Source organism: Penicillium atrosanguineum (genome assembly GCF_028827265.1).
Source record: "Penicillium atrosanguineum strain IBT 20685 chromosome Unknown utg000001l_segment0_segment0, whole genome shotgun sequence".
Taxonomy (NCBI): domain Eukaryota; kingdom Fungi; phylum Ascomycota; class Eurotiomycetes; order Eurotiales; family Aspergillaceae; genus Penicillium; species Penicillium atrosanguineum.
The window spans coordinates 3,501,434-3,528,719 of NW_026623133.1; the positions used below are offsets into that span (position 1 = coordinate 3,501,434).

Genomic DNA, 27,286 nt, shown 5'->3' on the forward strand with positions numbered 1-27,286 from the left:
GCTAGGGTACCATTTTCTCAATAATAGTCTTTTTGAAAGAGTTGGTGAGTCCATACTTAGCTGGTTTTTCATATATTGTGGTGAGACCACGGCGGTCCCACGGAGTGGGAGCGGCAGCGTAATCGACACGCTCTCCCGCTCGATCCCCTGCGCATAACCAACCACAACCCCAGCTGGAATTGACCGTTCGTTCGCCCTTCTGTGCTAATTTTGCTGCTCTTTGAAATCGGCGATGGTGTAAGGTCTCAAACGCAACGAGTACCCTTCGATCCACCCGCCTCCATGCGAGCGGTACTGCCGGGGAGGCCCCCAGCCAAACTCCAGTCGTTCAGCACAGCGCTGTGGGATGGACTTCGTGTCGTTGTAAGGCCCCACCCCTGCATCTAGCTTGTTCATGCTTCGTTGCAGCTTGAAAGTCCTGCTACGTTGCTTCGTTCGTGTCCGTTGCTAACCAGTGCCCGCGCGCGTCAACACTAGGCATACATCTCCGGTCACGCGCTGGTTATCCTCGGCGGTCCGCAGACGCTTCTTCAAACAATATACGTCGACGATACCGAAAAGCTCGAAGCTGTAGCCTTTGATGAGGCTTCGGGGAAGATTGCTGTGTGTGGAGGGCCGGATGTCTTCATCTACCAGCCGTACGGCATCCAGGGCGAGACTCTAAAGGTGCGCATTACCCAAACCGGCTTTTAAGCTCTGCCCGTGGGAGGAAGGTGTCGCATACATGAAAGGTACGTGAAAGGAACAAAAGAATATTAACAATCGGATAATTATAGTGGTCTCTTGCCCATACCTTCCGCGCCGACGATGACAACGAACCGATCTATACCCTGTCGTGGGGTTCCGCGAACGAGTTGCTAGTGGGCAACTCCCGCCTTGCCCTCTGGTTTATTTACGATGAACCACGCCTAGTTTGGAAACGAAAGCTCGCGAGCCCCGTGAAATTCGCGCAGTTCTCTCCCGATTCAGCCTTAATAGTGACGGTTGGACATTATGATAGACTTGCGAAGGTATGGAGGCGGCTAGCATTCGGTGCAGACGAAGTGCGATTCGAGGTCTCCTACCTTCCTCATCCGAATGTCCTGACTGGAATACATTGGCGGTTGCCCCGCCACCCTGAACAGTCGGTGGACAACGTGCTTTACACACTATGTGCGGATAACAAGATTCGCGTATGGGCTGTGACAGATCATCACGCATTATCGCCGTTGCAATTTTGGGCGGAAATGGATATGGATGAATCAGTTCAGCCTAGAGATGCGGCCAGTACGGATACGGGGCCACAGAGACGATATGGTTTCATATTGGACAGCCGCGATTTCTGCTCTGCGACGGAGCGGGCCGTGCAAAGAAACAGCGGCAACAAGGAAAACCATGCCTTGGAGCACCTCATTGAAGTCGCAAAGTCGAGCCCGGAAATCTGTGTCATAATCGATGGCCAAGGCCACATGTCTGCGTGGGCTTTGGAGGACGTCGGGTCCAAGGTCAAGACGAATATGAGTGTCTTCAACATTCTTCATGTGGAGGGCTTGGAGTTTGGATTCATGTTCAACCTGTCGGCAAACGAAGACTACGCACAAATCCGTGCATTTCAAAGCAATACATCTGACGACAAGCTCAGCATTGTCATCCATCATTTTGATGGCCGAATTGAATGGTACGACTCTCAGGTGGACGTTCTTTTTGACCCTGCACCACATAAAAAACGGGTTGTTCCAAGAGCGTCTTGGTCTGGTCATACTGCCCCTGTCAAGAAAATTGTCCGAAATGCAACCGGCGATACACTTGTTTCCCGGACAGACGAGAACAAAGCTATGATTTGGAGGCAAAGGAGACATGAAACCGGATCGATGCTGATCCACAAGAGCGTCTTGTTATCTGACGAACACATCCATCGAACGTGTGTGATTGAGAATGCCAATCTTCTTGTCAACCTCCACCATAACGGGGTTACTCTCTGGGATTTCTCTTCGTACCATTCGAAAAAAATCGCGCAACTGCCATTCACATTATCGAGCAAACCGTTGTGTGTGCTTCCGATCCCCACACCTGAAGCAACTACCGGTTTAGCCTTTGTGGCGACTATCGGAGCAGATATGCACGGCATAGCGTGGGAAATCCAATGGTCTGGCGAGGGAAATTTCCGAGGAAAACAAGACCAAGATTGCAAGCTTCGGAAGTTTTGCGAGTTTGACATGGGTTTGAAAGAGGACTTGGCCTATATTTTACCAGTTGACCCTGCAGGGCCCAAAGCCAAGACCTCTGGATCCTTTGATGCATTCTCTCCTGATATTGCTCTCTCTTATACGCATAGTGGAGTTGTACGGAGCTGGAGTGCCAAAGTTGATCAGGCGAACATGAAGGTTGAGTGGTTGTTGAAATCGACTGTCGATACGGGCATTGTGAATCCATCGCTGGCGAGTGGAAGCACTATCCGCAAGGCCGCCTTGGTGGATGCGGACCGAACTCATCTAACCATTTGGGATACCAACAATGCCCAGCTTGAATTTGAGGAGCATTTCGCCCAACATGACATTATTCGAGATTTGGATTGGACATCAACTCCAGACATGCAGTCTATTCTGGCTGTTGGATTTCCTCACAAGGTTGTCCTATTGTCACAGCTTCGCTACGATTACCTGGACTCCCAGCCCTCTTGGACTCAAGTTCGGGAAATTTGGATTCGAGATCTCACACCTCACCCCATTGGCGACTCTTGCTGGCTCACGAATGGCCATTTGGTTATTGGTGCAGGCAACCAGTTGTTTGTTTACGATAAAGATATCGACGTGGGAGACCGTCTTGTCACTGAACTCCGCATTCCGTCTAAGGGACTGTCCTCTGTTGATATGTTCAACGTTGCCAGCCGCTTAAATGGTCCCCTGCCGGTCTTCCATCCGCAATTCCTGGCACAATGCATTCTTGCTGGCAAAGCCAGCCTGGTGCATTCCATTTTGATGAATCTTCACCGAAAGTTGAAGTTTTACATCGAGGGAGATGAACTGGACGGCTTCCTGGACATGCCACTGGAGCATTTCTACGAAGAAGATGTAAGTGGGTTGTTTCGGACTAGATTATTAGTGCGCTAACAAGCATAGATCCTGCTCGCTGGCTCAAAAGAAATGCGCTCTTCATATGTCGATGCCTCTGTCGACGATGAGCTTTCGTCTGTAATGGACGAAAAAAACGCAGCCATTTTGAACGAAAGTCTCGCCCGAATCGCGCTACCACAATTGTCCAGCCATGAGCAGTTCCGCCTTGTTGATACTATCCAGTGTGTTGCGATGGTAGAGAAGCACAGACGGTCAATGGACGACAATGCGGCCCGCTACCTTCTCTTCTTCCGACAGCACATGTTAAGAAGGAGTCAAGGAATAGCGAACAAGGATACGGTATCATGGAGAGAGATTGTCTGGGCTTTCCACAGTGGGAGCCAAGACATTCTCACAGATTTAGTCTCCCGTCAGTTCAATGGCAAACTTACTTGGAAGTCTGCTCGAGAAAGTGGCATCTTTATGTGGTTGACCGATCTAACAGCATTGAAAGCACAACTCGAGATTGTCGCTCGAAGCGAGTACACCAAGACGGAGGAAAGAAACCCTATCGACTGTACAATTTACTACCTTGCTCTCGGAAAGAAGAACATCCTCCAGGGTCTCTGGCGCATTGCCCATTGGCACCGTGAACAAGCCGCTACCCAGCGATTATTGGCAAACGACTTCAAGGAACCACGGTGGAAAACATCTGCACTCAAGAATGCCTATGCCTTGCTTGGAAAACGACGATTTGAATATGCTGCATCGTTCTTTCTTCTCGCCGACCGCCTTCGCGATGCCGTCAACGTCGTCGCCACACAAATGGGAGACATCCAGCTTGCAATTGCGATCGCGCGAGTTTACGAAGGAGATAATGGTCCTGTACTGAAGGAAATCTTGGAAGAGCGAATCCTACCTACAGCCGCCTCAGAGGGCAACCGATGGATGGCCTCGTGGGCCTTCTGGATGCTCGGAAGACGAGATATGGCAGTCCGAGCACTGATCTCGCCAGTCGAGACACTCTTGGCATCCACACCCGCAACCCCAGGAAGTCCGGGCCGAGCCACTCTACAATCCAAATCCTATCTCTCCAACGATCCGGCGTTGGTCGTCCTCTACCAGCAACTTCGCGAGAAGACCCTACAAACCCTCAAAGGTGCGTCACAGGTACGACCTGTCGAGGAATGGGAGTTTGTCTTGCGTAACGCCCGCCTCTACGACCGTATGGGCTGCGATCTCCTCGCCTTGGACCTGGTTCGCCGCTGGGAGTTCCTAGGCGCGCCACCTACTTCTAAAACACTGCAGACACAACCGGTCCTTGAACTTCACGAGGATGGAATTGATTATCGGAAACTGCTTCGCCGGCGGAGCAGTCTCGTTGTGGCCGATATGCCTGTCCGCTTGGCCGGGTCGAAGGCTGAGAACACGAAGAAAAAGGAGCCTGCCAACGAGGACAAGCAAAAGCCCAAGCCCAAGCCTCCGCCGACGATGTTCCATGAGCCCGATGCGAACTCGTTACTGGATAGCTTTGGATTCTAGATTGGCAGCTTTTAATTATGTACACTCAATATTATCTGACACTCATGAGACCCCGAATTGCACCTTTTGAGGTTGTGAAGATTCGTAGTTCAGGCAGCGGATACTCAAAAGGTGTCTACGCTAACTTCCCTGGACTGAATAGATATTAAGCAGCTATCTGTGGACTTCTAGTTTTTGTTGATCTAATTGATGGGAAGAGGTTGAAGCTTGATGATGTCACTTTTGATTCTAGTATACGTACTTCTAAAATATTTCCAATAGCCAGAACATTTTCACAAATCGCTAGAAAGAAGAAAAAAAACACTTCCCCCATCATAAACCTTCAGCAATTTTAATACAACCGATTGGACCGGTTGCGCAGGACAGACAACTTCCTCCGCGACATAGTGTGGTTGCCCGGGGCAGTGCCATTGTGATGCGACACATTGCTCTGGGTAGCATGATGCTTACCCGAAACAAAGTGCGAGTGCTTCTGCGCAAGCTTCTCCATGATGCCGAGCACCATGTTCTCGCTCTCAGCATGGCCAGCATTGTTAACACGACCTTCCTGCTCAGGCTCGCGCTCAGACTGGGCGGACTGCGCCACGTGCCATGAGTTTGAGTTGGAGCCGGGAGTCTGGACATTGCTGGCCTGTTGAATCTTGGCAGTCTCCTCGATGCGCGGGATATCTTCGCTCTGGTTCTCGAGAGACTCCGTGCCAGCGTTGTCGCAGACCAGCTGCAACCACACCTCGCTGAAGGCAGCAAATCGACGGGGCTCACATTCGCTGACTTCAACGCCGTTGCGAATCTCCTTGACAATTAGAGGTGGCTCGACGCACTCGGGGACTTCGTGTACGGTGATATTGCAATTTGTGCTGTCAGATGAAAAATAATTGTTGTGTTCGCGGGAGAGCAGCTCTGCGTCCACGGAAATGGCACTGACGAGGTTGTGCTCGTAGGATGGGACACCAATGTTGGTGCATTCGCCAACTTTGATGTCGATGGATGGGGCGGTTTCTTCATAGTTTTCGTAGGTGGCAAGGTCCGAAAAAGGCTCCCCAGGGCAGCTGGGGTAGAAGTGTGCCCAGACGCGCGCACTAGTGGCGGCGTAAATGGGAGTGGTAAGGAGGGCGAAAGTGAGGATGGAAGAATGCATGGCAAGGTTTGACTCGTCTAAGGTTGATAAGATCGAGGTGGTTTTGCAGGATAGTTTGCAGGATAGTTTGATTGAGGGTCTTGTGCCAGGGCAAGAGGATCAAGATGCTCGGCTTCTTATATGCAGCGTCATTCCATGAATCTTGCGCCCGGGATATTAAGATGGCGGGTAAGAATGACCAAATGGCGGCGATATGGCTGGTGAAACGCGAATAGCACGCCCAACGGCGTTCTTGACAGCGAAGAATGGCGTCCGGCGTCATACTTGGTGGCAGGAGTGTGTCAAAGGTCCTGTTCAGAAGCCAGTTAGAAAAGTCAACAAGCATTCCAGGCCCAAAAGGGGGAGGATAACGCTGATCTAGGATCGTATGCGCGTCCTTATTGCCCAGATAGGCATTGAAGCGCGGTCCGCACATTCCAGAGCAGGGCTATCGACCTCTCAGGAGGCTGGATCGGCATTTGATCGCTGGACCATCATGTCAGTTGTCGGGTGGGCGACTTGACGGGCCAAGGATAGACATTCGTATGATCATTCTGGAAGGGCTCATTAGCAGAGAGGAAACGTCATATGCTTGCTGTACTATACGGGCGAAAGGAAAGCATCGACAAAATTATGTTTGACAAACGTCAAGATGGATTGTTTTGTTCCAAAATGGTACAATGAGAGAATTGAATGCTTTATTTTGAGAATAAATTGGCGAGAAGATTAAAATATGACGCCACTAAGAGTCATATCATCTTTTCTTTTTGTCTTCCTTTGTCCCAGGGGTCATCTTGTATTTCAGAATTGACTCGCCTGTCTCGTATGCACCGGTAGTGTTCGATCGTCTTCCACGTCCCTTCAACTGTGTCTGAATCTTTCGATCGATCTGCTCCAAATCGAGATCACCCTTCGAGTTGATAGAGCTGAGTCCCTTGAGCTGCGGGCCACCAGCCGGGCCGTTCGATCTGCTACGGCTGAGCTCTCGACTACTCGGTTCACTCGGTGGCATGCTCTTCAGGCGGGATTGATAGGCATCGGGCCTGTATGTATCAGATGGAATTTCAGCATCAACGTCAGGCAGAATGCCGAATCCAAGGTCGTTGATAGTCTCCGTGACTAGCTCCGATAGTGCTTCGCGATGCTCTCTCAGGTTGGTCAGCGACGTGGAGGACAGTGGGTTCAATGCAACGATAAGCGGCGGGAGAGACTTGATGATATCCATTCCCACTTCACCAAAGCGAAGAGCTGCGTAGCTGATGAAAACCATGTGGGTGTAGAAGCCCATCGCAAACATCCAGAGAGGAATTGCATCGGGTACATAGGTCCTCGCCACCATCCAGGTAGGTACAGCATCCGAGTAATAGCCCTCGTTTCTGTTATATCGTAGCCAAGCAGTGACAACAATCGTGTAGTAAGCATAAAGGGTCGGCTGGAAAATCATGTTAGAGGGTTCACTTTAATCAAAGACATAAGGCTTACCGCTAATCCCATGGCAACCAGTAACTTCCAGGTGGCCATAACATCATGCGCGGCCAGCTTCACAACTGACGCAGCTAGTGCCCGCCGTCTTTTCTTCTCCGAGATCACCTTTGTGGCGACAAAGACGGGCCAAAACAGTAAAACGCCTGGCAATGTTCCAAAGCTCAATACTAGAAGCTTACACAGACGATAGAACAATGTAATAAGCGTAAGCCACCAAGGTTTCTCTTCAATGTTGCCCCATTCTACCTGATGGTCTTTGATTCCAAGAGATTCCAAGCGTCTGTTATACTCTTTCACTGCTTTCCTGAGAGCTTTCACGCGGGGGTCATCGTGGTTTGCTTCGTAACCCTTCAGTAATCTCCTATTGAACTCAATAACGAGCGGTAGGGGAATTTTCTTGCTGATGGGATTGTAAAGCTTCCTGGTAGATTGAACCATGATGAGTGTTTCATGGTCGGGGCTGATCTGGGTGACAGCCTCGAGACCCTCATAAATCGTTTCGAGTAGAGATCCCACAGCATTTCGTTTGCTAGTCCCTCCGGCTTTGAATGCTTCGACTTGATCGGGATGAACGTGAATCGGGCGTCCAAATTCGATGACTCCCCTCGACCGGAATTTGTGAGGATGGAAATAATTCATACCGCAAGGCACGATTGATAAGCCGCAGTCTGGGTCACGGGCCAGGGCACCTAGCGACATCAGGGCCGCACCGGCTTTGAGAGGTAACAAATTCGAGCGGTCATGGCTACCTCCCTCTGGGAAAATGCCAATGCAGCCTCCATTAGAAAGCTCTTTGTAAACGGCATCAAACATCTGACTCTGGTCAACATGGGGAGCGATCTTGAAGCTCTGGCCCTTGCGACCCGGATCATCGGAAAGTGGCGAAACAAATGCCTTTTTAAGGCGAAGACTAGTTGGGCTGATCACCTCATCAATTGATGCAGTCTGGGGTCCATCAGGTCCTTTGACGGTGAGTGAGCCGCCACTCATAAACTCGGACTGCGTGAAATCGGTGTCGACACCATTGACCAAGGCTGGATCATTTTCGGGATCGGGAAGGTAGATAGTACCTTTCCCCCGCTTCGTCAAGTCCATAGAGCGAACGACTGGCAGAGCGCCCATGCATGATGCAAGGGTTCCGATATAAGGCTCGTTCATGGATTTTTGAGCAATCAGAAAGCTGACCCGCCGGTGGGCCTGGGACTTGAGCAGGTGCATCAAGATGGCCGAATCGACGAATTGGTTGGCATGAGGGGCAGCCACGATCAATACGGGACCTCTTTCAGGAACCCGCCAGGCTCCGCGGGGGTAGATCTCGCGGAAGAAGAGGTCCAGAGCCCAGGTGAAGAGCCATAGGACGAGGTCGTATAGCCAAGGGATCATCCTCCGGGCCGCCATGATCGCCGCGTAGGGACGTATGCAGACGACTTGACTCAAAAAGGATTCCTGCAGGACGAGAGACGTGGATTTGAGGGATGTGGCAGGTGGTGGTGGTTGCCAATGGCTGAGGGGGCGGGCCGACTGTTTTTCCCTCGCTGCTGTTCTACGCTCCTTTCACTGTAGGAATTTTCGTGAAAATTAATCAAAATTGAATTGGTGTAGGAAAATCGTGATACTCTTCAACGTGTCGAGTTAGTTTCTAGCTGTTCAGAATATTGGAACAACCTTTTTCAGTTATTATCTTACAGAATTATTACGGACCAAAAACGGTATTGCCGCCAGCCGCCGCCCAATGTATACAAGACTCAGAAGAAAGGTCAACCATATCAAGGAGGTTTCCTAGATTACAACTAAGATACAGGATAAAATAAAACAGGAGAAATGCCATGTCTCCATCATGAAAGCCAGGCCCTTCATATCTCATTGCCCTGATTGCGTCATGGGAGTTCAGAAGCCATCGGAGCCTTCGGAATCACCAGAACCGCCAGCAAGCGCAGCGGCAGCAGCACCACCGTAGCGACTACAGATCAACCTAACAGAGAGGAAGCCAGGGTCGAGGCTATCATAGGGTGCGCAGATTCCCTGTTCGACGGGAGAGTGCGTGAAAGGCACCCAATACTTGACGTCGCCTGTCATGAATATTTAGATTAGTATGACAGTTGTATAAGAGATGGAGGAATTAGAGTAGTATCAATCTGCTCCGTATTATTCTTTGAATAAATGACTCACCGGAACAATCATCCGTATTGTAAACCTCAATACCCTCGCAAAGGAAAGCGTCCTTGGTGTCGAGGATAGCCTTGATGGAGTAGTAGTCGATATCCCACTGGCGGTTCACCGTGGCCTTGTCGCAGGTGGCCGGGGTCGCGGTGAGAGCAGCCTTGAACTTAGGCTCACCATTGGGGGGGTACCCGATAGGGCAGTTCTCTTCCCATGATTGGAACTCCACGCTCGCGATGGGCATGCCTGCTTGAGCGCCGAGGGCCAGAGCGGCCAGGGAGACGAGAGTCTGGATCTGTAAGAAAAAAGCTCGACATTACTGCTTGGTGCAGACTAACCTTGGAGAACTGCATCTTGATGAGAGACTAAGACGGTGTCTTGCAGGCGTTATGAGAAAGAGCCTGGTGTCGTTGTCGGGTTGTCGAATTGTCGTGTCGTTAGACGGAAAGGGGCATAGGTCCCTTGCCATTTAAGTAGAATCCCAGTGGCGCAATGGCACGCGAAGGTCTGTTTTGGTCGAATAAACGTGGAGAATGTAGGAACACTCAATTGGGAATCATTCAGGATCCGCTTGAGCAACTGCATTAGAGAAGGCCACGAAAGGCTTGGAATGCGACGATCCGTGGGAGCTTGCAGAGAAGCTTGGCAAATAGTGCGCGTAATTTTTCTTCAAGAATGGGACGGCGGTATTCGAATCAAGGTTCGAAGGGATTCAAACAAGAAATCTAATGCATCGTTAAGGTGCCAGGGTCGCACTGGGACATACACTTGACATTAGCACATAAAGTGAATGGGAATATGAAACTGGAGGTATCTAAAGAAAACCGCACCTTCAGATTAGCTATTGTATTCTTCTAATAGCTGCTTCGGTCAACACGATCAAGAAGATAGTCCCAAGGGACGAAAGACTTTGTTCTCTTGGTCCTTCTCGACTTCTTTCTAGAGATTTACTCAAGGTCTTTCTAAAATAGTCATGCTCCTATTCAATCTGTTTTTCAAACACACCTTTAAAAACACGCGGAAAGACAAGGCATAACCGCTTGTTTAGGAAAAGCTACAAATACCTCCTTGGTCCAGCTGTACGGGTGTTGCAATCGGGCTTATCCCCCTTAGCAGGGATGATACTCCCTTGGCCGGGTCACCCACCTTCGAAAAATACAAATATATATATTCACCCTTTCTGCATTGTAAGATGGGAAAGGTTGATCCATCAAAGGTACAAATTTTGCGAGCCGACTGGCCCAAATGGCGTGGTTCTAAGGTTGATCTAAATCCGCCACCGACGCCCCGACAATCCTTAAACAGCCACAGTTTCACTCTGGAGATATTTTACCATTGCCCACATGGTAAAAGGCATGGATGCCTCCCAAGCCTCGGGCCCGGGCTGTTTTCCAATGGGGGTAAACCCTTGCTTCAGCCAATAATTCCCAACATTTTCCTTGACCACACGGATCATGATTCCCACCGATCCGCTATCTTCTGTGGCTTTTCGCCGCCGCAAGACTTCCTCTTCACACGCTTTCACTAGCCTTCCTGCTATTCCTCGCCCTCGGAATCGGGGCCCAGGCGGAAGAGCCACTAGTGCAAGCTCGTAGTCTCCGGGAAGTGCGTTTTCATTGAGCGTTTGGTCTATTTTGTCGTTGATTTGCTCTTCCACGTCATCCGTAGCGAAGTGATCAAAGGGCTTCCAAAGCCCGTCATCTTTCCACGGTTTCATACTCGCTGTCCCAATCACTTCCGAGTTTTCAAATGCAACGGCTGTGAACCCATCACTCCCTAACTCTTCAGAGAGTCTTGTATCGGTTTTTAGTCGAATTTTCCCAGCGTCAAATTGTACAATATCGGTATGGCTGACGAGATAGCTGTCGTTAATCATGCGGGTTAGATCCCGTAGCCATGGCTGTGCGAGGAGCTCTGTCGAGGTAAATAGCTCGATGTGGAAAGCCGGTTCAGGCTGCATTGTTCAGCGGAAATTGAACCCGCGTAGTGGAAGAAATCCAGGAGCTATGGGTGACATATAGGGGATGTTCGGTTTATTTAATCCACGCGGGAAGTGCAATGAGTCACGAATACTACACTAACGCTTATTGTCAGATTGGATGGACTTTCCTCGTATGTCCGGGCCGAGTGGGTCTACTGTTACTGTAGTCACGTTTAGTGGAGGCGGAGATGCGGGGCCATGTGTCAACAACCAGACTATAACATAGGCTTTGAGTATAACCTTAAGAAACAAGCGGTAAACTTCCATTGTAAGATACATATATATTGCACATCAGATATGAGCACTTGAGGCTCGGTTCTGATTCATTGGCATTATGGAGCCAATATATAAGGTGAACTCACGTCGCCGTTGGGCATGTTGACAAGAAGCAGCACGTATCAGAAACAAGTTTCATGAATTGGTGCGATTGTGGGGGACGGCTGTCAGATGCTGCATAGAGAGAAGAGAAGCTGAAAGATGTGGTCACAGTATGAAACCTAAATCCAACCACACTACAGTCAGGCAACTTGGCAAACATTATAATTTGGCTTTTTTTTTTTATACGAGTCTAGAATCGGGTAACTATACTGGGCTGGCTCCGTCAAGCCATTTCGCCCCTAACTCGGTGGGATGACAGGACCAAGGAAGAGAAATCATCTGCTTTTTGGTGCCTCGAACGGTTTGGACGCTTAGCCTCGAGACGTAGTAGATGGAAGATAAACATAGAAAAAGGTGGCCTTTGGAGGCCAGCTATTAATAGAAAAATCACCATATTTGTAAATGAAAATATACGACTGACTAGAATGAAGTTATTTTCGCGAATTGCGGTTGGATACTTAAGCCACGGGATACAGGGAGGTATTACAACATTTCGGTGTTTGCAGGCGACTTATCGCTTCTGTAGATTACATCTCTTACAGGGGAAATCCATAATCATGGCATTTATATCATTCGATCACAATCTATTAATGATCTTTCATCACATAAGAGTTTCTGGTGGTATCAAACAGTCTTCCTCCGCATGCAGAAAACCCTTAACACCAACAACGAACGATGCAAACAATCTAACGGAGAAGAAAATGACAAATCAGGACCCCAAGGGGTGAGTCCAGATATAGTGGGATGAGCATGGCGGGAAAGCAAGATTGAGAAAGGAAACGTAATTAAAGATACCCGAGAGTACCTAGATTGTCTGCTCGAAGAGGGCAATAGTTGAGCAGAAGTTGCTTGTGTTGTCTTTCTCCAGAACCATGCTCTTGCCGGATGATGAGGTGACCATATTTACGGCGGCCTTGGTGCTCAGGCCGTAGATATGCACGTCGGAGCAGTCCACTTCGACCATATTCTCTTGACAGTCTTCGGTGTTGAGGCATGTCTGGGCATAGTTCTCGAAGAAGCTATACAGGCCAGCGCCATAGACGAAGAGGTCAGATGAGTTCAGGACACGCAGGCCCCAGGACTTGCGGCAGGAGGCGGTGGTGCAGGTCTTGAAGTCGGGGTCGTTCCAGGCAGACTGGGGGGTGAAGGGGGTCAAAGCAGAGGGGTTTGACTGGTAGTAAGGTGTCTCGGATTGGATGAGACCCATGAAGACGTCCTTGGCACTGGACACTTGGTAGTTGTACAGCTGGTGGTGCTCCGAGGCGGTCCCCCAAAGCCAGACGGGGCCTTGAGACTCAATGAGAATACCACGGCCGGTGTAAATATCGACCTGGGAGTGGTCTGACAGGTCAAGCTCATGGTCAGCAGTCCACATCCAGGTATTCTCAAGATAGGCCGAGGCCTTCTCAGTGACGTGGAGGAGCATGAACGCAGCAATGCACTCGGCCTTGGGCCGGGTCTTCACATCGGGGGTCTTCTTGCAAGTGTCGCTCTGCAGCTCAGTGCCAGCACTACCACCAATGCGGATGTGGACATCCCACATACCAGCGGAACCCTGGGTCTCAGCAGCGACGTTCCATTCCATGAGAATAGCGCCGCGGCAAGAACCCTTAGTTGTAATGACAAGGTCGCTCATCTCGACAGAACCAACGTCACCCTTCTGACCGATTTGCATAGCGGCAACGGGCTCCTTGGCGTTCTGGAACTTGTCGCCGTGGGCCATGATCATGGGCCAGACCTCACCAGTGATCTTGATGTTCTTAGGCACCTTGAGGGTATCGGTGATGACGTAGGCACCGTGGTCGAAGTACACAACCTGGTCGGCGGTAGCACTGTCAAGGACCTTCTGGAGAGCCTCAGTGTCATCAGTAGTACCGTCACCCTTGGCACCAGCAGACTTGACGCTGATGAAGGACGAGGCGGGCAAGTCCGCGTACAGGGGCTTGGACTTCTCGAAGACAGCGCCATCCTTGAGGAGGGAGGAGGGCATAGACTGAGACTTCATGGTGCTCTGGGTGCGGCCCTTGCTAATAGCCTGGTTGGCACTGCAAGTACCCTCGCTGCTACTGGAGCTGCCGGAGGTGGTATCGCTGGACTGGGATGCGGGGGCGCTCGAAGTGGAAGACACGGTAGCAGGGGCAAGAGTAGACTCCGACTGCGACGGGGTCTGAGTGAGAGGGGCTTCAGAGGGGGCAGGAGAAGAGACTTCAGCAGGAACGGCAGACGATGTGGCAGCAGGAACGGCAGACGAGGTGGCAGCAGGAACAGAAGCTGCTTCAGCCGTAGAGCCACTGGTGTCGACCATGGAAGAGGGAACGGGAACCTCGACGGAGTCAGAGGATCCCTCGAAGATGGACAGCCAGCTGTTGTCGAAGCCAGGGAGACCAGTCACATCGGTATTGGAGACAATAGAGCGATAGGCGGTGTCAGAGTCAGTGGGCAGAGCAGGAGTGATCCTGGCCTCAGTAGAAGACCCAACACTGTGAGCAGGCGCATTGGTAGCAAGAGTGGAAGCAACAGAGCCACTGTCTGAAGCAGGGCAGGCCTGGACTGTCTGGACAACGGTCTCGACAATGGTGACAGTGTCAGAGTCATCCTCTTGATCGGGGGTGTAAGCACGCTTGTTAGCAGCGGAAGAGGGAGCATAGGTGTTACCCTGAACCCAGTTGGCCACGGTTGAACCACCGGCGAGGAGGCTGCTGCCATCAATATCCTCCACGGCGGTTGTAGAGCCGGAGAAGTCAACATTATCCAGGATGAGGGTACCACCGCCAATGGGAATGCTCGCCTTGCTCCAGGCAGTGACGATACCAATAGGGGTGTTGGTAAGCTTGCTGTCCAGCATCATGACGGAGCCGACAGTCTGGTTAGAAGGCGAGGTGGACATATTCAAACCGACTTCGCAGTTGTTGATCTCCAGAGACTTGAAGGTCCAGGCCCAGTTCCAGTTCATGAAAATAGCAGTCTGGCAGCCATTGAACTTCAAGTTACGGGTAGTGAACTGCTGATTGCCGAGGAACATGCCGTAGTTACCACCGTTGAAAGTAAGGTCAGACATGAAACCACCAGAACCGTTGTCCATGAAGATACCCTGCTGCTTGTTGGCAGCACCACCGCCCTTGATCATCTCGAAGCGGATGTTCTGCAAACTAGTGGCCTGCCCGACCTGCCAGTGAATACCAGCGCCGGAGCCCTTGGGCATGGCAGTCAAATCAATGACCAGGTTGCGAACGGCACGAAAGAAGTTGTTCTGATTGGTGTACCAGTTGCTACCATCGTCGTTATAGGGATCAGCATCGATAACAGCCATACCAGCAAAGTCGGCAGAAGCCTTGATCACGGGCAGGTCGACAGCATCACCGACAATCTGTGTGTAGTAGTACTGAACGATGGGCTTCGAGACAACGTATGTACCGGGGGGAAAGTACACAAGAGCTGGGGTGGTGGTTGAAGAATCGCAGTCCTTTCCACAGCGGTTTCCAGAAGAGATTGCCTTGTTGATAGCAGCTGTGTCATCGGTGGATCCATCACCTATGTTCATATATCAGCACAAATCTCGTGTTTATACTTCGGTTGTGTCACACACCCTTGGCACCGAAATCCATAACGTTACGGTAAACCTTGTAATCGCTGCCATGACCGAAAGGCGCCGTACCCTGACGTTTGATATCACCAACCCAGTAGGTGGAGGAAGAGCGCCCAGAAATCGCGAGTTCGCGGGTGTTCGGCGTCACGGGCACCGCGCCAACCAGGGCAGTCGGGAGACCGAGAAGAAGTATGATATGGGCCACAAAGACCAGGATAGAAGATTGGAAGTTGGCCATCTTGACAGTAGACGCTGGACCTGCAGCGAGATTTTTTTTGGATCGAAAAAAAAAGATTTAGACCAGAAATCTGTAGAGGATGAAAGCAGTTCAGTAACCCGTACTGAAGACTCGAAGACTGTTGATAGCTCAAATCGGAGCCGACGCTTGATCCAGAAGCGGACGACAAGAAGTGGAATCAGATGCAAGAAAGAGCGAAAGAGATAGAAGAGGAATGCGAAGAGTGCTTTTCAAACCCAAAAATGAAAATAAAAAATTGAATGAAGGCAATGTCTGATAGCCGCACTGCAGCAGAGTGTATGTATAGGCACCAGACTCGCGGGTAAAGGAGTGAATAGCAACAATGGGAACAATAGCCCCAATAACACCAGGAAAGAATGGAAGACAACGAAATAGGCAGAAATAAGGTCGCGAAAAGGAAAAAAAAAAAGATCCCAGATATATAGGGAGATGACTGACTTACCGTAACGAATGCAGTACTAGAGGCGTTCTGCACGTATTGTCCCTGAATCACCTCGGTCGCTTCCAATCACACAGTCGCGCCTCCTGAGGTCCACCGACACCCACCAATCGAACAGCCCCACGGGCGTATATGGCGCGGTGCTTGAAACGCGATGCTCAACGATGAAACGCTAATTGGGGACGATCGCGGGCCCAGTGTTGCAGCTTAACCGGTAGTGCAAACCCGAGTCGCAAAACGAAGGTTGTGTCTAATGAGAAGGAGTGGCCACGGACTCGTAGCCTCTGAAATTAGGTCTCGACCTGAATCTAGTATCCCAGAAAGAGAGGAAAGAGAGAAAAAGACTAAGAGCACCCAAACGAGGGACCTATGGGGCTCTACGCACTATATACATAGAATGCAAATCCAAACAAGGTATGCCGGATCGTCCATTCCGTCTATCTAGGATTGTGCTCGTCGCATGGGAGCGGCCTGCTGTCGCCTTGGATGGCTTGAGTTCCCGGTTCCCCAGGGCAATCAGGTACGCGCGGGCCCAGGACTTCTGGTATGGAAGCAGGCCAACCCGCGTTGTATTCCCCTTGGGTGGAGCCCCCCTTTCCATGATCAGGACATGTAATTCGGCCACATCGAGGGCTTCGAATTCGAGGCGACTTGAATCGTGTGTCGTGTCGAGACTCGCGCTCGGGACTTTCGCGCCGGTGCCAATTCTCGCCACTGGCGCCGGCTCGCCCAGATCATGTCTCCGACGATCCCGACTCCTAGCACGGCGCGTACAAACGGGATATCTTGGCACGCTTGTTGGTTGTCAGGGGCGCAGGCTGTAATGGATGGACATTCTTGGACGGCACGCAGCGGGGAAGAGCCCTGGAGGATTCCTGATGACGAGATGCAAGTGGGCGGTAAACTGCCCCGGTGATAGTGGAATTTGACTCTTGAGGCTAAAACTAGCTGACTCGGGTTCGACGCCCCCTCGGTCAAGCTTTGCCGGCCCCTGAGGAAGCGACCCGCATCTACATGAAGGTTAGTGCCTTAGGTTAGCTCGAGCGAGGGGCGAGGGGCAAGGACAACATCCGGTCCAATGATGCGCAGCTATCTCCGATCGCACTTCACTTGACCAAATAATCGGTGAGGACCTCGTCAGTTTGCACACGGTGAACAGGTGTACCTGGTAGCAGAAGTAAATAGAGGTTCCCTGGTCGGCCATAGTTCCTGACTAATCCCGGGCCACGGTTTCCATTTTCAGCAGCATCGATCCAGCACTCGGGTGTTTGTGAGATATATATAAATCTCGGCTGTCAAACTCGGGAATATATTTTCAAGCATTTGAGGTTTAAAAACGGTAGCATCAGTTTGCAGAAATCGGTGTGGTTATACTTTTAGTTTTTCCCATTCCTACCGCGCTATCAATCCTACTATATATCGTTGCTGCCTCCAGGAAAGACACGCGTCCCCCCCCCCGGAACGGACCGTCCAACCCCAAACAAGGCGCCAAGTGAATCATATTCAGCTTCAAATTATACAGCGGCCTGCATGACACGTGCGAGCCTACGTACACCCTCAGTCAGGTGACGCGGCTCTTCCCACGCAAAGCAAAGGCGAAGGCAGTCTCCAAAGCGATCTGTTGGACCCGATGTTTCACCAGCCACTTGGAAAATATCGCCACGCGCTAGACGCAGATTTTGGTCTTTCTGGGCCCGCTCCACAATGTCTGCCGCGCGGAGTGGGGTGGGCAGGGTAATCCAGATGAAATACCCGCCCGCGACTCCTGTAGATGGGGTAGTGAACTTGACTCCAAGGGGGACTAGGTGTTCCTGGATGGCGGCAGAGAGATCGTGATACCGCTCTGCATACGCGGGTTGTAGGACCTGCGAGATGTGGTTTTCTAGGAAGCCCGATGGCAGTAGTTGGTCGATAATAGTTGAGCATAATTGAGAGGGAGCTCCCCCAGACCGAGACGACCCTCTGACGTCCGTGGCGTTAGCTCGCGTACACCGATCGTTCATCATCGTTGGAAATATAGATGGCTGGTGAACACTTACACTTGACTCAGTCCGAAAGCAACCTTTTCCGTTGACTCGGCCCATCCAGTGCGGGCCCCGGGCCCGATCAGTTTGCTGAAGCTGCCGTTGCTAATTGCGTGACCCCATTCATCTGCCAAGCCGCCATCTAGATACCGATCAATGTCCACCAGTCGAGGCAAACACGCGTGCACCGGTGCCTTCTCCCCGCGAATAGCCGACCACTGCAGGCAGTCGTAGACGTCGTCTGTCACTAGTAGTGCATCATACTTGCGAGCCAAGCGCACCAATTCTTCCCTGTGATGCAGGGACATAATCTTGGTGGAGGGGTTGGCGAACGTGGGGACAGCGTAGATGATATATTTGTAGATCTTGCGCCAAGGCCGAGGAGGTTTCAACTTCTGGAGTGAGAGGTCAGTGGGCCATTCAAGTGTATACCTCTGCGATGTTAACACATGGCAGATGCGATCTCTACAATACCGGTTCCATGTTTCCCTCTGCCTGCGCCTGCCTCTCCGCTTCGGCCAGCATATTCTTTAGCACCTGGAGATTGAATCCTTGATCATCTTCCGGTACCCCACGTACTCGCCCGGCAAAACCGGCATCGTCCATGATGCGGCCTGCGAGGTGGTAGGTCGGATCAACCATAAAGACATTTCGGGTGTATAGAGGGTCGGTAAAGACGGAAAGAATACACGCGAGGTTTTGACTGGCCCCGCCGCTGATGCAAATACGGTGCGGGTGAATAGACTCGCGAGGCTGGTACCAGTTCCCTAGCCACTTGGCTATGTGAACACGAAGAGGCTCATAGCCCTCGTCCGGGCCGTACAGTAGACCGGCGTGTGCAATGGAGGGGTCGGTCAGCACGGTCGTGGCGGAGCGGAGGAGATCGGGGGCGGGGAGGAGCGCGGGGTTGGGCCATCCGCAAAGCAGATCGATGGGCTCGGTGGGAACAACCATTGTTTTAGACTTGATGGAAATAGTTATTTGGTAAGAGGAATCGATGTCAGATTACCGCAGATGGCCCCAGGGATCCATTTATGGGACCCGAGATCGGGGTGTTTCTGGAAGCGAGAGCGGAACCGCCCCAGCTCCGTGAGGGGAACAGGTTCAGGAACACGGACCGCAGAATACTACCTTGGCTTTCAACGGTAAACAAATACATAGCTAGGTAATTAGGAGCTTACATCACCAGTCTGTGTTTATGGAGTATCTTAGGGTAGGTGAAGCAGCTTAAAACGGTAAATGATATTTTGATGTTTTACTTGGCACACACAAAGCCCATGGCCTGGCTAGCGTGAAGCGCCCCATTTTTCATCGCTTGAATGGGAAGTTCCCAGTCGGATCACTGCGGCAAAGCGTGGCATATAGATGGGCTCCAATTGGACTAGGGCCATTTCGGGGGCAGGCAGATGCTTGATGCTTGATATTATATGCGCAGGTCCACGGGATGTGCTATGCCCTTTTGCGCGGGCTCCCAGTTATGTGTGCATACCACGTCGGGTCAGGCACACGGCTCTCCGCTATACTGCGTACTGCTGGCGCCGTCCTCCGTACATCGTATTCCTGGCCCTCACCCAGTACAATATAGGCTATAGGAAATTAAAACCAAGCCCATATGCACTGGGACAATTAAAAATATTAAATATACGCAATCAGGGAGAGAAAAGGAAGCTACACGCCCCCGAATCGAAATCCTCTTTTTATTTTCTATTTTCTATTTTTTTCTTGATCATATTTTTCGGGGCTCCACCGCTGCACAGCCAAGGAACCCGTCATCCGCAGCAAAGCTATTATTGGCAAAAAGAACCGGATCGAATCTCCTCCGTGATGGCCGCAAGTTAATTCACTTAGCCTCCTAACTATCTCTTAACTTCATCGTCTTTTTCTTTTTTTTTTTCTCTCTGATTATTTTTGGGGTTCTCCTGAAACGCGAACACCTCCCCCTGATCCCGTTTCTTCCTCTTCATTCCATTACTTCTCCCCTGCCATTCTTACAATCCCTCCTGCCGATCCATTCTCCGTCCCCTTTTGCTGCCCACTGTGTTCATTCTTCTACGCAGAGCAAGTGACCTCACTCTCCCGGCTACCCGATCAAACGGTCTCCTCTTCTCTATTCCGACCACCTCTCAGTCATCCCCTCCACCCCTCTACCCCCTTCAACTCAACATCTTGAAAGATGTTGTCTGCTCCCGTTAAATCGGCGAAGCGCATCTCGTCCTTGTTTTCGCTGGGAGGACACAAGGATCAAACCGGACCAGGATCGCCTGCCTCGTCAGGATTCCCCGAGACAAGCAACAGGAAACGCAGTAGCTCAAGACCAACTCGCCATGTCTCGACCCCCAATGCCGCCTTTTCCGAGCCCAGGACGGTCCCTACTTCTGCCCAAATGGAGCAGCTCGATCTGGAAAGCCTTCCACCCCCGCCATCACTCCTGGCTGTGAATCAAGACCTTGCGAGCAGCGCTCCCAGCTCGCCTGTCGACAGCCGCCCTCGCAGCCGGGGTCGCGATTTCAGCCGGCCCTCCAGTTCGGCAGGTTTAGTTATTCCGGGTTCCACTCCAGACTCTCGCCCGAGCACGCCATCAAAACGCCGAAGTTGGATGCCCGGTATGGCGGGACGATCGCGGGCAAGCTCGGTTGACAAGCGGCCCCCGGCCCCCACGCTGCCTAGCGCATGGATTGCTGGACTTGATCAAAAAGTGGTTTATGACATGGGGCCCCTCACGAGAGGTGATCAGGTATGATGAGACTGGCTTTATCGTTATATCCACAAGTACTGACTGCTCCCGCTTTTCAGGTCCCTGAGCTGTGGAACGAAGAAGGCGATACCTATGTCTATCTTTTCCCTCACAATACTGGCCGTTCGGCCTCGTTCAAGGTGGATTCGACCGTTTTCGCCGAATCTCCTTCCCTTACGTTCCTCGCCCGCGGCACTGACGCCAAAACCAACGGCCTTGAGCAACCTACTCGCACTCTATCCCTCCAGAACCCCATGTCTCCGCCCCTGACTCCGCAAGACCACCTGGAAGATGATGACAATGACAGCTCGGGCAGCCAAAGAATGGCCTTTGAGGACGGTGGTGATGAGGAGCAGGAGTTGCACCTATACTTGCCTATTCCATTAAACAGCGATGTGTCTAACCCGCAATGTCGCTTGTCTGCAGACGACACCGAAACCCTGCTCCTGTTCCGTAACCTGTTTGCCTTCCTCTTGGGACAGTCTCTCATTGCTTCGCCCAAGTCATCCTCTCTTTTCAGCATTTTCATGGATGTGGCCGTGCTACTCGCTCGATTTGAATTTTCCAATCTTGATGGATCGAACTTTGGTGAAACTGCCACCTCCAGTTTCAGTAACTACTGTGACGAATTGCGTCTAGCCGATGTGCGCAGGAGTCGTGAAAAGACCATCGAGGCCATTGTTCTTGGCGAACGCCTGCGATACTACCCTCTCTACCTTGAAGGATTTGTCCACGGAGTCGGAAAGCTGGACGAGATCAAGCAGCTGCGAAGCCCGAAGTTCGGCTTCATCCACCCCATCACCCAGAAGCGACTTGAGCGTGGTTTCATCGATCTCGACACTCGTCTTCGAGGTCTCTATGGCAAACTTGAAGACTTCGATTTCCCATCAGTCTTCTCTGGCATCGCCAACTCGACAACTTCCGTTGAGAGCAAGGTCGTGCGCTTCAAGAACTGGAAGACCGGATTCATGGACTTCCGTCGCTTTACTATGGGCTACTACCGCCAGAAGTATGGCGCTTGGCCACCGAAGGCTCGGTCCAAGAAGAATGAATTCGAGGAGAGTGGCTTGAACCGTCTTCTCCTCCTAGATCTTTACCGCGACTTTACCGACCTTTACGACCTTTTGGTCGACCGTACAGCACTTACCACCCGCACAATAGACTCTTCCGGTGCCGGTGGTGACAACAGCTCCACAGACCCCAAGGACATGACTATTCGCGCCATCCGTCAAGTGCTCAGCGAGTACGATCGCAGTACCCCGCCTGTCTCGCCCCCGATTCCCTTCGATATTCCGCAGCTGCCGTCCGTCCAACCTCTGCACCGCAAGCCGCTCGATGCGAAGAAGGAGGTCAAGCAAAATGGCAAGAAGCTCAAGAGTGCTGATGTCAATGCGGTCCTAATGGGATCTTACACCCGTGAGGCCATGCGCCCGACTCCTTTTATCGAGAGCTTCATGCAGTTTGAACGCCGCGCTGCCAGCGGAAAGAGCTGTGCTGACTTGATGGATCTGCGTTGTGGTCAGTGGATCTTCCTGTACGCGGTTATTCAGTCTTTGCCCATGCTGGTCGTGAGCGTTCCCGAGATTCGTTTCACTGACGGTGTCGAATACTTCCTCTGTGTCGCTCCTCGCGGTGGGGCTCCTTGGATTCACAATGACACAAAGACTGCTCGCAGCTGGTTCGGAGTTGCTGGTGGTGCTGGTGTTGTCAGCCTTCCCTCTGATGTGGTCATCAACGGAGTGGAAGGTGTCTACCGCCGCAGTCACTGCTGGCAGGTGGCTGAGCAGTGGGCTGAGGCTGGTCAATTAATTGAACCCCCACTAATGGAAGACGCTTACGATGAGAATGAATCCTCTATCTCCTCGCCTTATCCGGGCCAGCAGTCTTCCGCTGGCTCCTATTCCGACCCCCAACCGCCCCCGTCGTTGATGGGAGCTACCCACGGCGGTCTTACGCCTCCTCCTCCCGCCATCCCTCGCACACGCTCACCCGGCGCCAATCGGGCCGAGCACCGGCACTCTCTCTACCCAGGTCTCGAAGCCCTTCCTCTTCCTGCCGGTATTGCTCCTATCGAGCCTCCTGCCCGCCCTATGAGCCGCTTCAACCCCAACATGAGCTTTGACGACATCCTGAGAGAGGTGCCTCAAAAAGGGAGCAAGAAGAAGCACTAAAGAATATTGCAGCCCTCGTCCTATCCGCTTTTGAGTGACAATGTTACCCCTGCATCGGATTTTCTTTTTCATTTCTTTTTTTATTTCGTGTTTGTTGATAGGCGCATATTGTGACATGAACCACCGGGCTGGAACGGCGCTATGCACAGGGAAGCGAGAACAAAAAGCCTTTTAATTTACAGGGGAGAGTCCCGGCATTAATTTTTATCATGGATCATATCTAGCATCATCATCATCTCCAGGGTGGGGGTTGTGTCTCCTTTTCCTTTTCTTTTTCTTGTGCTGGATTCCCCCCTGCTCGTAATTTTTTTTATACGGAGACAGCCCCACGGAAAATAGATTTTAATATCTGCATAATGGAGTGTACGATTTGTTTGAGTTGCTTTTCCATACCGTAGTTGTAGCTATAGATTGCGTTTGTTGTGCTACTTCCTCTTCGAATACAATGAACCGTGGAACCCCATGAACCCTAGTCAAAACAACTTAAGCTTCGATATGTCCATATTTCCCTCTTGGCCCTTTTGCCACATTCGTCTGTCCCACCGTTCTACCCCAAGGCTAATTACAGTTAAAAGTCGACCTAGCGAGCATCCGTGCGCCGTGCACCGTCCCACCATGCACAGAATACGAGTCTGCGCAGCCACAAGCCGCAGTTCCAACGGGGGCCAATTTCACCGCCAGCTCAAAATGCACCAAGACCAGCCTTAGCGCAGATCTACCCTTACCTAATGGGGCGATGCACTCATCCAGCCCGGGGCTGAGGAAATCTTAAATCTCTCGCCCTCTCCGCCCCATCATCCGCTAGACGCAAGTCAGACGCTCCTAGCGCCACCATGGAATAATCCGACTGACCCTGACGTCGAAAACACCCCACAATGCCCCGGTCATCCAGCATGGCCAGCGACGGTCACGAACGGTTAGAGCCGAGGCTCTTACGGGCCGCGGAAAACGACGATGCCGACTCCCTGCGCAAAGTTCTAGCGCTCGCCCACGAATACGGCCAATTCAGCGATAATTTCCTCCGCGTAGGTCTTATGCGCAGCGCCGAACGAGGCTGCGTCAATGCAACTGAGTTTCTGCTCACGCAAGGCGCGAAGACGGATGTTGCTGGGAATCGGCTTTCGCCGCTCTTGCGTGCTGTCGAGCGTGACCAATATCAGATTGTGCGGCTATTGCTTGATCATGGGGCGTCTCCTGATAGTCAGGACAAGGACGGAAGGACGGCGATAATGACTGCGGCGTGGCTTAATCGTGCCGATATCTTGCAGTTGTTGATTATGCGCGGGGCGAATATTAATGCCGTCGATCATCGGAAGAGGAATGCTCTACACAATCTTGCGGCTGATAAGGAGTGTCGGTGGGGGTGGGGGGAAGAGATTGTTGAGTTGTTGTTAAGGCCCGATTGCCATATTGACACAAATGGGCAAGACGAGCTGGGGAGGACCCCACTGCATTGGGCTTGTGCGACGGGGAATTGGAGGGTGGCGCAGTTGCTTTTGACGAGACCAAATGGCTCAAAAATCGATGCGGCAGAGATGAGAGGGAAGACGGCGCTGCATATTGCTACTGTGCATGATCGGGCCGATATCGTACAGCTTTTGTTGCAACATGGGGCTGCTGTCAACGCTTGCAGTGATGGAGGGTGGACGCCTCTTCACAATGCCTGTGAGAGAGGATGCGAGGCGATTGTCTCTATCCTCTTGCACGCAGGTTCTCAAATTAACAGTCAGTTGCTGAATGGTGTCACGCCTTTACATCTTGCAGCGCAAGGTGGACATCGTGAGGTGATAGAGTGTCTTCTGGAGCGATCTGATTTGAAACGTCGAGTTCGAGACAACTTTGGCAGTACTCCATTCCTGCGTGCAGCTCAATTCAAGCGCAAGGATGTTGTGCTGCTTCTCGCTCCATTCAACAATGTCGACTCTCTCTCCGACGATGTTAAGGACGCTAGTAAAGCCTTTGATGCAACCGTCGTCGACTTTGGCAACTTCCACAACGAGAATCGAGTTAAGAAGATGTCCGTTTATAATTTGCTTTATGGCCGGGATCCTGAGAATCCAAGGAAGCAGGCTGTGACCACTGTTCCTGCAGACAGTCGTGCAACTGACTTTCGATGGATACACCTGCCAGCGAATAACATGGCTTGGGTGGAAGCGCTCATGACCAAGTCATTCATTGAAGAGGGTGCTCACGATGTGGATGGCTTCAAGGGTCTTGAAAAATCATTCAATTATCAACACCGCGGACAGAAGATTCATTCGCATTTCATGCGGCCTTTGTGTCAGAATACACCGCGGACTATGATGCGACGGTGGGAGAAGGAGAAGGAGGACGAGAAAGTAGAGGAACAGTCGCAATATGCCCCTTCATTAAGCACGGTGGACACCACGATCAATCGCAAACAGAAAGGATCAAGCAGTAAACTTGACCGCGTCGAATCACATTCACACGACGAAAGCGCCGTAGGTGGAAAGAAAAGCAACCGCAACCAGAAACGAAGCAAAGGGGGCAGCAATCCAGGAACTCCCAAAGGCGAAACCAAAACAAAGTCTCCATGGGGCTCGAGTGACAAACTGGCTCGATCAGCCCAATTGACCACATCGACTCTGTGTAAAGACCCCCAAAGCCTTCTTTCTGCGAGCAATGTCTGTGTCTTTATGCCATATCTGCATTTCGAAACTGCAGACCGGCGACAGAAGATGCAAGATGCCATCCAGCGCGCTGAGACACTGAGTTTCCAGCCGAGTATGAAAAAACTTCGCAGCCGAGATGAGGTCCTTCTTGATGCACATTTATCTGCTTCGACCACTTCCCTCCATGTCCGTCGAACACTGGACCAGTTCTTCTATCCAAACATCGATACCCAGAGCCGCGACCAAGACCAGGTTGTCTACCGGTACCAGACCAAAGGCCCCGGTCGTGATGGGCCAGGAACGGAGCCCAAAATTTTTATGGTTGATCAGCTATGGATGTGGGTTCTAGGGACGAACCTCATTGTCACCAGCTTCCCGCAGCGATGGGACCAACCAAAGAATGACCCGTTAAATGTGTTGGACGGGATTATTGAAGATATCAATTCCAAAACCCGCGACCCTGTCAAGTCGGTATACGACCTTGCTATCATTATTACTAACCGATGTTCGGGAGTATTTGATCGACACCGTCTTGGCGATGACGAATTCCAATTCTTGGACATGTTTGAATCCTCCATTGGTATAGCAACTGATAGAGAGACATTGCTCTTTAACCGGTTCAACCATGCATCTGTGCAGGCGTCAGCTTGGCTGAAAAGCCACCGCAAACTGAATAAGTTCTCTCGCAGCTCCGCTCGCTCGGTTCATGCCCGTGACGGAGTTGCAGAGGACGACCCGATCGAGGACGAGGAAAACTATCTTGACGATGGTCAGCCACTCTTTGTCGACCGACTCCTCGACATCGGTGAAGAGACAGATCTTCTTGCAGAGGCCAAAGATATCAGAGACGAGCTGAACATGATCCGTACTGTGCTTGACCACCAAAAGCACGTCCTCCAAGATTTCCAAGAAGTGATCTGCGAGATTTACCAAGGGCAGCACCGCTCCCAACATGAAGTTAAGAAACGATTCAAGGACCAGCAGCGCATGATCGACATGCACCTGAAAGATATTGAGCGCATGGACAAGCAAGCCGAACGAATCTACCACTCCATCACGGATCTGCTTGACCTCAAGCAAAAACACGCCAACGCCTTCGAAGCCCGCTTCGCTCGCGACCAGGCAGCAGGAACAACCCGCCAAAGCAAGACAATCATGGTCTTCACTATTGTCACGATCATCTTCCTGCCTTTATCTTTCATCACCTCCATCTTTACCATCAACCTGAAAGAATTCGATAATTTGAACCTCCCATACGTCGCCAAATACACCTTCGGCGTTGGCTTCGCCATCTCCATCCCCCTTGTCATCCTGGCTCTTTCTGTGGACGACATCGGCGACTTCTTCCGTATGGGCCGTAGCTGGCTATCTCGCAAAAGCGAGCCAGCACCGACATCAGACCGCGAATTCCAGCTCCAGACACTGGAATTTGAGAAAATCATCAGCTTGGCGCGATCACGCCGGAGCGGCGAGCTGGATTATGGACCCAGCTTGTTGCCTGTTTCGACTCGCGGTACTGGAGCGTCGAGGAGATTAGATCACTATGCAAATGGCCTGGTGAATGGGGACATGCGGAAAAGCTATGAGTTACGTCGCAGTGTGGATTATAGGCCCTATTCATGATTTTATGAGATATGATTTGTTTGATACTGGATTTCCACGCGTTATGTTTGGACAAAAGAGTTGGGTATCCCTGTCTATAGCTGGCATCACTTCGATAATAATGAAGGAGCATACAAACGCAA

The 27,286-nt window shown here is 51.4% G+C and overlaps 9 protein-coding genes across 9 annotated transcripts; 3 read left to right on the forward strand and 6 right to left on the reverse strand.

Moving 5' to 3' along the window:
* Positions 1 to 282: 282 nt before the first annotated feature.
* N7443_001361 (uncharacterized protein) lies at positions 283 to 4,574 on the forward strand (the record flags this gene model as incomplete). The annotated part of the gene is made up of 4 exons (XM_056881417.1): positions 283 to 363; positions 478 to 666; positions 777 to 3,050; positions 3,099 to 4,574. 4 exons carry the CDS (start codon positions 283 to 285, stop codon positions 4,572 to 4,574), a joined length of 4,020 nt encoding a protein of 1,339 aa, XP_056746655.1.
* A 331-nt stretch (positions 4,575 to 4,905) lies between these two features.
* Positions 4,906 to 5,712, reverse strand: N7443_001362 (uncharacterized protein; the record flags this gene model as incomplete). Its single annotated transcript, XM_056881418.1, has 1 exon — positions 4,906 to 5,712. The coding sequence occupies one exon, from the start codon at positions 5,710 to 5,712 to the stop codon at positions 4,906 to 4,908; it is 807 nt and encodes a 268-aa protein (XP_056746656.1).
* Positions 5,713 to 6,445: 733 nt separating this feature from the next.
* On the reverse strand, positions 6,446 to 8,574 carry N7443_001363 (lysophospholipid acyltransferase family protein; the record flags this gene model as incomplete). Its single annotated transcript, XM_056881419.1, has 2 exons — positions 6,446 to 7,123; positions 7,174 to 8,574. 2 exons carry the CDS (start codon positions 8,572 to 8,574, stop codon positions 6,446 to 6,448), a joined length of 2,079 nt encoding a protein of 692 aa, XP_056746657.1.
* Positions 8,575 to 9,063: 489 nt separating this feature from the next.
* N7443_001364 (Sfi1 spindle body) lies at positions 9,064 to 9,689 on the reverse strand (the record flags this gene model as incomplete). The annotated part of the gene is made up of 3 exons (XM_056881420.1): positions 9,064 to 9,245; positions 9,346 to 9,625; positions 9,675 to 9,689. 3 exons carry the CDS (start codon positions 9,687 to 9,689, stop codon positions 9,064 to 9,066), a joined length of 477 nt encoding a protein of 158 aa, XP_056746658.1.
* A 944-nt stretch (positions 9,690 to 10,633) lies between these two features.
* On the reverse strand, positions 10,634 to 11,296 carry N7443_001365 (GNAT family N-acetyltransferase; the record flags this gene model as incomplete). The annotated part of the gene is made up of 1 exon (XM_056881421.1): positions 10,634 to 11,296. One exon carries the CDS (start codon positions 11,294 to 11,296, stop codon positions 10,634 to 10,636), a length of 663 nt encoding a protein of 220 aa, XP_056746659.1.
* Positions 11,297 to 12,500: 1,204 nt separating this feature from the next.
* On the reverse strand, positions 12,501 to 15,519 carry N7443_001366 (uncharacterized protein; the record flags this gene model as incomplete). The annotated part of the gene is made up of 2 exons (XM_056881422.1): positions 12,501 to 15,226; positions 15,282 to 15,519. 2 exons carry the CDS (start codon positions 15,517 to 15,519, stop codon positions 12,501 to 12,503), a joined length of 2,964 nt encoding a protein of 987 aa, XP_056746660.1.
* A 1,974-nt stretch (positions 15,520 to 17,493) lies between these two features.
* N7443_001367 (aminotransferase-like domain-containing protein) lies at positions 17,494 to 18,957 on the reverse strand (the record flags this gene model as incomplete). The annotated part of the gene is made up of 3 exons (XM_056881423.1): positions 17,494 to 17,941; positions 18,019 to 18,398; positions 18,478 to 18,957. The coding sequence occupies 3 exons, from the start codon at positions 18,955 to 18,957 to the stop codon at positions 17,494 to 17,496; spliced, it is 1,308 nt and encodes a 435-aa protein (XP_056746661.1).
* A 1,219-nt stretch (positions 18,958 to 20,176) lies between these two features.
* N7443_001368 (uncharacterized protein) lies at positions 20,177 to 22,908 on the forward strand (the record flags this gene model as incomplete). Its single annotated transcript, XM_056881424.1, has 2 exons — positions 20,177 to 20,737; positions 20,797 to 22,908. The coding sequence occupies 2 exons, from the start codon at positions 20,177 to 20,179 to the stop codon at positions 22,906 to 22,908; spliced, it is 2,673 nt and encodes an 890-aa protein (XP_056746662.1).
* Positions 22,909 to 23,783: 875 nt separating this feature from the next.
* Positions 23,784 to 27,164, forward strand: N7443_001369 (ankyrin repeat protein; the record flags this gene model as incomplete). Its single annotated transcript, XM_056881425.1, has 1 exon — positions 23,784 to 27,164. One exon carries the CDS (start codon positions 23,784 to 23,786, stop codon positions 27,162 to 27,164), a length of 3,381 nt encoding a protein of 1,126 aa, XP_056746663.1.
* Between the last annotated feature and the right edge of the window lie 122 nt (positions 27,165 to 27,286).